General features: G+C 43.9%; 1 protein-coding gene and 1 long non-coding RNA gene across 2 annotated transcripts; one reads left to right on the top strand and one right to left on the bottom strand.

Annotated features, from left to right (window-relative positions):
- Nucleotides 1-39: 39 nt before the first annotated feature.
- On the bottom strand, nucleotides 40-4024 carry LOC112967527. Its single transcript, XR_003253988.1, has 3 exons — nucleotides 3931-4024; nucleotides 1658-1750; nucleotides 40-81 (listed from the first exon to the last, which is right to left on the bottom strand). It is a non-coding gene; the product is annotated as an uncharacterized LOC112967527 (long non-coding RNA).
- A 139-nt stretch (nucleotides 4025-4163) lies between these two features.
- CNEP1R1 (CTD nuclear envelope phosphatase 1 regulatory subunit 1) lies at nucleotides 4164-11436 on the top strand. The gene is made up of 6 exons (XM_026068852.1): nucleotides 4164-4259; nucleotides 6085-6156; nucleotides 8682-8755; nucleotides 9531-9640; nucleotides 9764-9818; nucleotides 10106-11436. Exons 1-6 carry the CDS (start codon nucleotides 4235-4237, stop codon nucleotides 10145-10147), a joined length of 378 nt encoding a protein of 125 aa, XP_025924637.1. The 5' UTR covers nucleotides 4164-4234; the 3' UTR covers nucleotides 10148-11436.
- The last annotated feature ends 360 nt before the right edge of the window (nucleotides 11437-11796 follow it).

Genomic DNA, 11796 nt, shown 5'->3' with positions numbered 1-11796 from the left:
CACAGTTGGAGGCCTGTAGCCAGCGGTGTCCCCCAGGGGTCAGTACTGGGTCCAGTCTTGTTCAACTTCTTCATCAGTGACCTGGATGAAGGGACAGAGTGCACCCTCATCAGTTTGCTGAYGATACAAAACTGGGAGGAGTGGCCGATACACCAGAGGGCTGTGCTGCCATTCAGAGAGACCTGGACAGGCTGGAGAGGTGGGCAGAGAGGAACCTCATGAAGTTCCACAAAGGCAAGTGCAGGGTCCTGCACCTGGGGAGGAATAACCCCAGGCACCAGTACAGGTTGGGGGTTGACCTGCTGGAAAGCAGCTCTGCCGAGAAGGACCTGGGAGTGCTGGTGGACACCAAGTTAAGCATGAGGCAGCAATGTGCCCTTGTGGCCAAGAAGGCCAATGGTATCCTGGGGTGCATCAGGAAGAGTGTTGCCAGCAGGTCGAGGGAGGTGATTCTCCCCCTCTACTCAGCCCTGCTGAGGCCACATCTGGAGTACTGCGTCCAGTTCTGGGCTCCCCAGTACAAGAGGGATGTGGCACTACTGGAGCAAGTCCAGCGAAGGGCTACAAAGATGATTAGGGGCCTGGAGCATCTCTCTTATGAGGAAAGGCTGAGAGAGCTGGGCCTGTTTAGCTTGGAGAAGAGAAGGCTGAGAGGAGATCTTATCAAYGTGTACAAGTATCTGAAGGGAGGGTGTCGAGAGGATGGGACCAGACTCTTTTCAGTGGTGCCCAGCAACAGGACACAAGGCAATGGGCACAAACTGAAACACAGACAATTCCATCTGAACATGAGGAAAAACTTTTTCACTGTGAGGGTGACAGAGCACTGGAATAGGTTGCCCAGAGAGGTGGTGGAGTCTCCTTCTCTGGAGATGCTCAAAACCCTCCTGGACGCAATCCTGTGCAATGTGCTCTAGGTGACCCTGCTTGAGCAGGGAGGTTGGACTAGATGATCTCCTGAGGTCCCTTCCAACCTCAACCACTCTGTGATTCTGTGAACAAGCTCTCAGCCCAGTTACCAATTCCAATTCTTATTACCTCAGTAAGCTAAGTAAATTAACCCAGACTAAGACTCCCAAACCAAAACAACCTGCAAGCATGTAAATTGCATCTTGCTTCTAGTATCTCTTGCTTCTCTTGTCTCTTCTGTCAGGTGGTTTAGTAAAGCTGTCTAGATTTCTCTAGATACAACAATGAATCTTCATTTTCTGAACTAGCAGAAGTTATACAAAGCTAAGTAACTTCATATTACATTGCACATGTAACAGAAAACTAACATGATTGGAAAATGAAGCTGAGTCACAGTGACCAGGAATGACAAATTTGCCATGAGAACCAAACCTACATTTCTCTACTTGCAGCAATGTCATCTAGTCAGAGAGTGCTAGAAAAGGAACGCTCTTTACCTTTCTTTCTGACACTGTTCCATATTGCAGTAAAGACTTAAAGATTGATATGGGCAAAGGGACTAACTTGTTGAATTCCAGGATTTGGGCAATCTTCTCTGAGCACTGCTTTCGCTGCTCCAAGGACTGCTTATGTACCTTCCTAGAAACAACCACTGTATGAAATTCATAAGCAGTCTTCAAAGGGAACACAAGGGAACTCTTTCCTGTGTAAAATGCAGTGCTGCACCTGCTCCACATACATTACTTACAATAAGCAGAGTCAATTATAATCACAGACTGAGTGAAGGCAGTCTTGAGCTTTTACACGCTTACAGTAGACTGTTAGACTTTTCCTCTCGAATCTGTGGAAAACACCAACATGATTAATTCAATAGCAGATAATTCATTCTTTATAAYAAAGTAATGATATTTCTCCAGTGGAATTCTTACCATATTCTGTCTGTCCTCTATTTCAGAATGCCCCCAATAACTTCAAAAGAACTGCGCTACAGATAAAGCAGCCAATCCTACTGCTCTGCCTATTCACATAAAAGTTATTATAGGCAGAACAGATGGGAGTTGCATAATGCCAGTTATCACTACAGAATGCACCACAGAGAAGCATTTGCATGCACAAGGATGGCATGCATTATTCCTTCTTCTCATGCACTCAATACCAGTTGCCATTAGGCATTCAGGAAGGAGATGAAAAGCAAGGCTGGAGATTTGGCACCTTCCATAGGGAACAAAAACTCAGTTTATCTGTAGCACAAACCCTGTGCAAACCAACCACAAAAACAGCCTACACACTACAGCCTGACCTCATCAGCCTTCAGCCACAATCAGCTCACTCCCCTGAACTAACCACTCAAAACCCTTAACCCATCAGCACCTCCCTGGCACTGAGGCCAGCTCAGCTGTCAAGGGTGGGGACATGAGTGCCAGCCTGTCATCCCATCCCCATCCCTCCCCCCAGCCAGGAATCCCAGCCTGTCATCCCCCCCCCACCCCAGCAAGGTACCAGGGCCACACCTGCAGCACCAGGGCTGCCCTCCTTCCCCTGTTGCACATCTTGTGAGGGCAAGCAGCACTACYTGGAAAAACACATTCCCTGCTTCAGGTTTCAATAAAGTGCAATGCTTTCAAATAAAGTTTAAAAAAACCAAAAACCCCAGAACCCATGAAAGTAAACAGGTATTACATAAGCATAACAAGTTCACTAAACACAGCTTGTTTGTATGAAACTGACCTAGTTTTATTTGACAGCCTATTTTCCAGGCAAAAGAAATACTGTGCCTAGATCTCAGTAAAACATCCGGTATCTGTTGTTCGATGGAAGTCATCAGTTAACAATGACCAGGCCCAGTAGGACACAGTAAGTGTAAGCATAGTGAGTAGGGAGTGAGGGAGATGGCACAGGGACCCTGGAAGCAGTGGAAGGGGTGTCCAGAGGGCTCCCCCAGGGGAGGGAGCTGCCACCCCTCCACACACCACCTTCCACATGCTCTATACTCATCTAACAGCATACATCCTTCAAGAGTGTACAGAGCTCCCCTTTGATGGCCACAAAATATTAATCCAGCCTCCAATATTAGTGAGCTAAAGACAGTAAAACACAGATTTTTTTTCTGGTCCCAGGACCTCTCACARATGAATTTACTTTGTAACAGAGAAAACTTTTGTTTAGAGAAAAGTAACACAGTTGTTACCTTTGTATCTTAGTTCCCATAGGAGGTGTCTAGGGTTCGTGACTGCTGACCTTTGTATTTTAAAAGGAACACTTATAAGGTACAAAAAATCCTTACTCGCCCCCAACATTTAAACATTGTTTTTGGTTACTTGCTCTTGTGGATGTAAACATCCTTCAGATATTAAACACTTCCAAAGCCCAACTGAAATAAGTAAGATTTAGTTCAGGCACCCTACACAACATGGTAGAGGACACATCTAAATACTTCCTTTACTCTGTCACCAGCAAAAAAAAAATATTCCAAATTAGTAATATGACTTTCTGCCAGCAGATGGAGACAAAAATCATCCTTCTGGAGAGAAAACTTGCCAGCTTTTGGCAACACATTCTTAATAGTAACGAAAGACACCAATGAAGTTTTTGTTTTATTTTTTAAGTATCTGCAGGAGCCAATTTTTTTTACAGCATATAGCAAATACGCGTCAAGGTCCCTGCAATACACTGCATGCAAGTCCAAAACCTGGTTTTGCCATTTCTCAGAAGCCCTGTTCCAAGGTCGTTATTTTTAACCCTGAAAGCAGAGGGCTGAAACCAGCTCACAGTGCCCAGCACCGGGCCAAAGCTCCCCGCAGGAGCGGACCTGGGGGGGGGGTAACGCTGCCTCAGGGGCTGCCGCGCTCTTCGCTTCAGCGCGGGGCCCAGAGCGGCGGCGCCCGCACGGCCCCGGGAGGGACCGGAGCCTCCAGGACGGTCGCCGCCGCCGCTACCCGAGCTGCCCGTCTCGCTGCCCCGCCCGCAGCCTCCCCCCTCAGAGCGCCTTCGCCCGGAGCCGCCGCCCGCCGCACCACAAACCGCGGCAGAGCGCGCTGCCGGTCCGGCCCGGTGACGCGCCACAGCTTCGCTCCAGGAGCTCCTCTCTCCGCCGCGGCCGCCTTCTAATGGTGGCCCGCCCGCCCCGCTCCGCCCCTTTCCCCGCCTCAACCAATGAGAGCTGCGCTTGCTGGGGAGGGGCGTGGCGATGGGCGGGCTGCCCAGTGGGGCGCGGCGTTGTTGCGGGGGGGCGGCGCGCGCGTGGCCGCGGGGCGGGCCCGGCTCGGTGGAGGGCTGCTGTGCGGGCGGGCGGCGCTCGGTGCCTCCCCGTCTCCCCGTGCCCGCCATGAACTCGCTGGAGCAGGCCGAGGGTGAGTGGGGCCGCTGGGGGCACCGGGCCGCCGGGGGACGAGGCGGCCCGTGAGGCCTCGGCTCCACCCCTCCCCTCCCCTCGCGCCGGGCCCCGGCGCCGCGCGGCCTGGCGCCCGCGGGGCTGCCCTGCGCCCCGGGAAGGCGCCCGGCAGCGCGGGGCCTGGGCTCGGGCTGGGCTCGGGCTTGGGCTCCGCGGCAGGGTGCGGGGCCCCACGGGGCTGCGGTGGCAGAGRAGCCCGCGGGGACTGAAGCGCCTCGGCGTCGCGGCGCTCTCGCAGCGGGCGCTGGGGCCGCCGGTCGCGGCTCCCGGCCGGGCGGTGCAGCAGCCCAGCGCCGCCCGGGCTGCCGCGGGCCGGGCCTCGGGGGGCTCTCGCAGCAGGGGCGTCCGCCGGGAGGTTACGGCGAGCGGGAAAGCTTCCTGGTTTCCGAAAGCTGGGGTTTTCTTGTTCTGCCTGCTTGAACGCTGTCCGAGCTGTGCTTACCCTTGCCGGGGGAGAGCGCTCTCAGCGCGGCGCGGGTGCCTGCGGGCCCTGCGTCCCCGCCTTCTGGCTCGTATCGCCCTCTGAGCGGTTCTTCGCGTGGCGCCTCGCGTCCCCCTCTCGCTTCAGGGGCCGGTCGTAGGGGGCTGTGCTGGTCGGGGAACAGCCGGTTGCCTGTAGTTGCTGGCAGCGGCTTAGTTTCCCCAGGACTGGCCCTAACTACTGCGCTGCTGACAGCAATTAAAGGTAGTTAGCTGTTTTGTGGCTAATGTCAAGATGCTGTAATTTCCCCCCGTGAATTCCCCTGCAAACCCATTAGGAATAAAGTTACAATGTGAAAAACTGCCTCAGTAATCGTCGTAATGGGTATATTTCTTCTAATCCTCTTCTCTAATTGATTTGTGAAGGTAGTTTAAATAATTCAGCAATAGTTATGAGTTGAAAGAAAACATTTCCAAGACTGATGGTAACTGAAGGACTTTATTTGAAAGCCTATATGTTTATGCCAATAAAAGCTTAACTCCAGGTAGAATTTTAGCTTCCACCAGAATATTGTCAAATATTGACCTCATTAAGCAGAAGTTTAGATCTAATGAAGGCAAAGCAGCTCCTTGTAGACAAATGTGTGGTTGGCTATTATTTTAAATGAATTAGGACTATGAATTTGAAATGCCACTCAGCATTAACAGCAATTTAAATGGGAAGATCTTAAGAAACGATACCAATAGGAAAAAAAGCCCTATATAGAGATTTATTTGAAGGGGGGCAGGGGGAAAAGTGGAAGATCTTTGGCCTAATGTCTGCTGCGTGGTGATTTTTTAAATTTATTTTTAATAGCATATGGCATACCAGGTTTCTGGTAAATGGCAAAGTCATCAAGGCCACGCTGCTCAAAATAATCCCTTGAACAGCTAGCAAATGTGAAACTCATTCACCAATATGTAAATAATAGAACTTTAATAGCTTCCTGATATACATAATACTCAAAAGTATGACATGTTTCCCTTTGTGGAGGGATTATTTAAGCTATTCTAAATCTATGTCTAGGTATTATTAAAGAACAATTGATGTATACAATATTCTGATTCCGTCACTATATATTTTTTTTCTCCCATAAGTGGGAATGTTTCTTGTATTTAGTGCAACTTCATCATTACTCTCTAGCTAGATTTGTGTGAAGCTGCTCTGACTTTACTTAATGTCATTTGAATGATCAATGAGTTGGCTTTCTCTGCCTGGTTGGGATGGGTGTGCATAAGGGAGCAAATAAATTCCTTGCAACTTTTTCACTTAAGTTTGGCTAATATATGAAGATCTAATCATGCTTGATGTACATTCTCCTCAGATCTCAAAGCTTTTGAAAGAAGACTTACTGAATATATTGCATGTTTGCAACCAGCTACAGGACGTTGGAGAAGTAAGTTTAATGTTCTAAGGGATAAATAGGATTGTCTCTTTGATAAGCTCTTTACATTTATCAGTGTGTGTCTTTGATTTATGTTTGCCCCAACAAAAATCTGTGCTTAAAATCTTCTTACAATTTCTTTGGCATGTGCGCAGGCACATACACACTGCAAGAAGCTTCTAATGTGTTAAATTAGAGCTAAAATAAAATAGGCTAGTATACAATGCAAAGGCAGGACGACAAGAGTTTTTAATACTTGCCCAGTTATTGTTCAGAAGCAATGTAGTAGGTCCCAATGAGCATTCCCACCACTGGCTACATATAAATTTGACAGATCAAAAAGCTTGCAAAAAATTAAAGGAGTTAGTTTATGTCTCATGGTTTAAAAAATGCCTTGTATAATTGTCCTTGCAGATATGTTGTTTAAAATTAATATTCTAGCCAGAGTTTGAAAAGTGAGGTTGAAATTCAATGCATTTGAAGGCTGAAGTATTTTGGAAATGATTGAGACAATAATTTATTTTTTCTGAAAGGCTCAGGCTGCCCAGCCAGTCACAACAGTTGCTTAAATGAGGTAGAATGGGGTTAGGTAGACCTTGTAAAAGTGCAGGTGAAAAAAAATTCTGCAGCGGGCCTTGAAGCAGGGAGAAGAAAGGGTAGAATATATCCTCATCTCAATTCTAATAGAAAAGTTTAAAAAGGAGGGGAATAAAACAACCAAAAAAGCCCCCAAGAAATAGCGCCAACAGTCTTTGGGATCTGTAGTCCATGGTGGACAGAGACAGCTTTTTTGTCCTAAGATTCTGCTGAAATTTCTATATTCAAAGAACTCAAAATTGTTTTAGCATACATAATATAGCATTTTTTTCCTGAGAGGCCAAGAGGTTCATTTTAAATTAAGCGAGACTCAAGGAATGACTATACTGTAAAAAAAAAAAAAAAATCTTGTTTCAGAGCAACTTTGAGGCAAGCAGATATTTGTAAAGGCACAACTTATGTGGTACCTGCTTTAGGGATGCATTTGGCTTCCAAAATTGCTAGCTCCTATGTCAGATAATCTATTAGAAGAAAAGTACTGGAAATGTACAAGTTAGAAATGTTCAAGTATACAGGTTGTATCTACAAATTGTTATACAAGTATACAATATTACAAGTATTGAAATAACTAGTTTGCATAACTGGTATTAAGCCCACTAGTTTACATAACTAACTGCTTGCTTTGGTAGTTTTGTAATTCGCATACGAGAGGGGCTTTTTACTTTAATTATAATGAGAGTGTTTAACTTGATGCTAAATTTTCTTCCTGTTACCCTGGAAGTTATCCACTAGTTAGAGAGAAAAAGTCCTATTCTTTGGGCAGACCTTTTCCAACTTTCTCTTGAAAATATAACTTCTGTTAATTCCTTGTAGTTTACTTTGAATGATTCTTAGGTTGTTCAGGTTTTGGGTTTTTTTTTTTGTTTGTTTTTAACTTTGTAGCATCAATAAGGAATATACAACTAAAAATGCTAAATTATAGCAGTCTTACAAACCTGAATGTAATATTTCACAAGTATCAGATTTTCAGGCTCTTTCCTATGATCCTAAAGGCCAATAAATCTGGGATTTGGCTTTCCTTTCCCCCCCCCCCCCMTTTTTCCCTAGTAAAACACTTTATTTGTATTCAAAACTTCAGGCTTTGTGGAAAACACTAAGAACTGCCAAACTTCCAATGGAAGATGCAAAGCTTTATAGGTATTTGAGCTTTCTCTACTTTTATATTTTTTTCTGGATTTTTTTTTTTTTCGTTTTCTTCTTTGCATTCTCCCCCACCTTAAGTCTCTCAAGATCAGTCTGATATTTTATGTTACTCTACTTTATATCTATCATTTTTCATTTATAGTGAACTGATTATTCTTCCCAAGCCATTCTGGATGTGTAGAGGTTTTTGTTAGTCTTTATGTGCTAATAACAACATACCTTATAACTCCTGTTTAAATTTTGTTTCTTTCTCTCTGCTTTCCTTGCTAATAAGTGTGTTGATGGACAAAGCATAAAAGAATGTAGATGTTCAACTTAAATTGTTGATGTAATTCTTCAGGCTTTTCTTATATAGAACAGCTAGCAGGACAGGAGCTTTAGTTCCGCTCTGAAATTTAATGGCTCTGCATTTTTGTAGCCCAGAATATATGATCTCAAAAGTCACACTGAACAAGAACATTTGGTGCAATTCTTATTCCAGTCTTCCAACTTGTATATTTTTTACTAGCTGTGTTATCTTAGAAACTTTCATTTCTTTGAAGCATCAGGATGTTTTTACTTGACATAACTTACTTTTTGGTACCTAATTGTCCTGTCCAGGAAACTTGTACAGAATTTTTAATATTTCGAACAGTAAAATTTTCTTTGCCTGTTTTCATTTCTACCTTCCAAGTAGAGGTTGTTCCTCCTTCAGAAGTGGGCAAAGAAGTAAACACTTAAAGTTTCTAATGAAGCATAAATGCTTTTTGCTGTGAGTGAGTTATGCTGCTTATGACTCTCATTCTTTTCTTTATCAGTGATTCTGATAGTGGTATCAGTCTGCACAGCAACTGGTGCTTGGAACTGGTTAATAGATCCTGAGACACAAAAGGTAAAGATCATGCTGATCCTGAATGTAATCTGTTTCATAAATTGATGTTGCAGTAGAATTATACTAATCTGTACAATAAGTCAGGTGCTGTAATCAAGTGTTACAGTATCTTGAAGATTGCAAGACTAAAGATGAGTTTTGTACCTGGGCACTTAACATGGCAGGAATAGAGCCATGTAGATACTACCGCAAGTGTAATCAAAACCATGAGGCAGCAGCAGTTGTCCTGATTTCTGGGGCAAATTCATAGGACAACAGCACTGTAGAACAACTCTTAGATAGCTTATAAAGGTCTCTCTCATATGAAATGATTGTGAATAATAAAGACTAAATTAAGAATGACACAGGCAAACTAATTGCATAGACCRCTCTGCAGTCTTTTTTTTTTTTTCCCCTAGGAGCCTCAATTTTATCTACAAAGTCACCCAAAGCAGTCATTGTCAAATTGATAAACTTTAGGCAGAAAACCTTTAGGTTTTGGTAGTTAAGCAATATTAGTTAAACAATATTTCATTTAATTGTCTGTTTTAATTAAAACATTCCCTGAAAGTGGGAGAATGTTTTCAGTTAAGTTCTCAAGCTCTCTGGAACTGTTATGGAATACGTATTGGGACACCGCCTGGCAAAATGCTACTACTAGACTGTGTCTCTAAGGAATTGTTCACAAGTACACAGAAATGGTTAAGAGCAATATGCTTTGAATTAAGTGACTAGACACCAACTTTCTATATGTTTTAGAAAGTACATCCTAGGACTAATCTGACTTCTTTCCTAGGTGTCATTTTTCACATCACTTTGGAACCATCCATTTTTCACAATTAGCTGTATTACCCTAATAGGCTTGTTCTTTGCTGGAATACATAAAAGAGTGGTGGCGCCATCAATGTATCCTTCGATCGTCTTTGTCAGGTTAAGTGTTGTAGTTACTGCTGATATTGAAGCCTATGTTAATGTTGCTTTTTCTGTTTTGACTTAAAGTAGCTGTTTTCCTTGACACAAGCCACACAGTATAGCAGCCCGATGTCGAACTGTTTTGGCAGAATATAATATGTCCTGTGATGATGTAAGTGTTAGCAGCTCATTGCCTAAACTTTTTTTTTTAAAAAAGATGCAAATAAATTAAAAAATGCACAAGTCTTTTTAGTGAACAGTGTGTGTGTATATATGTGTGTGTGTATGGATGCATGCACGCACGTCTTAAGAAAAAAAGTGTGTGTGTAACTGGAATATAGAATACTCCGTATTATTCCATGTGTCATTTTAAGCTTAGGTTGTAGTGTTGAACTTGAAGCATTATTGTTAGACTAAATTTTCAGGGTCTAAACTTTATTTTCTTTTTCTGTTTTGCAGACTGGAAAACTAATTCTGAAACCTAGGCCTCATGTTCAATAAGGGCCATCTTCCTTCAGTTTTTTCCACTGCCATGGAAACCAAAAATGACCTTTTTTTCAAGGTAGTATGACAGCAAAAACCAAACAGGACTGGTTGTCATTGCCTAGGAGCAGAAGTCTTATACAGTTGACAGTGAAAGTGTGCAATATTACTTTCTTGAATATTTCTCCAAATTCTTTGTTATCATATTATCAGTGCTCTTGCTACTTCTGATTACCTCTTTTTTCAGTATTAGTGTCACTTTTTTACTTCAGCTAGAACAAAACATACAGGTGAAGTATGTTAATTGGTTATGAACTTGAAGATCAAACCTCATTTGTGTTACGTGTCTTTGTAAACTATTGTAAATAGCAGATCGATGCCAATGTTCAGAGGAAAAAAAAAAGTAATATTTCCTGTATGGATTTTTGTTGTTGTTGTTCTCATGAACAGTATTGAAAGGAACACTTACCATTCCCATGACTTTTTGTTAGCACACTTACTCATTACAGCTGTCCTTGTTTCCTGGTCACTATTTTTGGCTAAAAGGCTTGCAGAAAGACTGCCTGTCTGCCCGTGCTGGAGAAAACTGGTCTTATTGTTTAAGAACTTTGCAAATTGATCGAGGATCACGTTTGTCAAACTGTACATATAGTGCACTAGCCACTTTCCTTGTGGTCATACGTAGCTCATTGTTTGATCTGGTTCACGACACTGCTGTTTTAATCAGATTTTAATGTTTTAAAAATTGTCTTAAATATGCTTGCATCTTTCTGATTGTAAGATTGTACTGTATCTTAATTCCCCAGGATATTGAGTGGATTTTTATGCTGTGATAGTCTGAATATGAAACTAGTATTGGAAATGTTTAACTTCAGATACAAATTATTTGGTGAAGTAAATACGAAGTGCCACAAACTAACAAAATTTGTTATTTCAAGTGTTAAAAACAAGGTGTGCATGTTATATGCATAAAGTGTAACTTCTTGAATAGTTAGCACTGTAAATAGTTTTAAGAGTTTAAGTGTTCAAGGTGCCTTTTTAATCGTTTTAAACTCCTTTAATTGACTAAGACTGCAAAGCTGTTGCAAGTTCAGTAACCCATAACTACAAGCAAGACTGCGTCTTAAAGGGAGCCTATTGACTTAACCAATATTCCTTTTTTGTTTTTTTTAAAGTCAGTTGAGACATTAAAAACCGTCTTCTATAATCTTTCCAGTAATTCTTTCTCCTGCCCTTCCATTATTTTTAACTGCTGTATATTTTGTAGGTAAATGTGTATAAATAAATTCGTCATACAAACAATGTTATCTTCTTCCGAACTGTGCAAAGAGGGATCTGAAAGGAACAGGGAAGAGGGCCGAAGCGGCCCGGGGCCGCCGGCAGCGCGGCGCGCAGGCGGGCTGGTCTCTCCTTTGCAGCGGCGCTTGCAACGCAGGATCGCGCTACCGGAGAAGGCCCTCGAGCGCCCCGCCGTACAGGGCTGCCCGCCCCGGGGGCGCGGGACCCTCCCGGGCAGCAGCTACCGAGCTCCGGCTCGGGGAAACGTCCAGATGGAGCCTTCGCGCTGAAGCCGCTGCGGAGCGGGAGCCGGGGCGGAGGCTGGAGGCGGCGCGGCCGGGGCCGGGGCGGAGGCTGGAGGCGGCGCGGCCGGGGCCGGGGCGGAGGCT

The sequence above is a fragment of the Apteryx rowi genome, unplaced genomic scaffold, assembly GCF_003343035.1.
Source record: "Apteryx rowi isolate R43461 unplaced genomic scaffold, aptRow1 scaffold_28, whole genome shotgun sequence".
NCBI classification, from domain to species: domain Eukaryota; kingdom Metazoa; phylum Chordata; class Aves; order Apterygiformes; family Apterygidae; genus Apteryx; species Apteryx rowi.
The sequence above is the reverse complement of the archived record's forward strand: the minus strand, read 5'-3'. Positions and strand labels throughout refer to the sequence as shown.

Bases quoted from the DNA above. Each gene is read 5' to 3' on its own strand.
- CNEP1R1 (XM_026068852.1), top strand. From the start codon at position 4,235: ATGAACTCGCTGGAGCAGGCCGAGG. The intron at 8,756-9,530 runs GTAAAGATCATG...CTTCTTTCCTAG, and splicing joins TAGATCCTGAGACACAAAAG to GTGTCATTTTTCACATCACT. The intron at 9,641-9,763 runs GTATCCTTCGAT...CAAGCCACACAG, and splicing joins AGAGTGGTGGCGCCATCAAT to TATAGCAGCCCGATGTCGAA.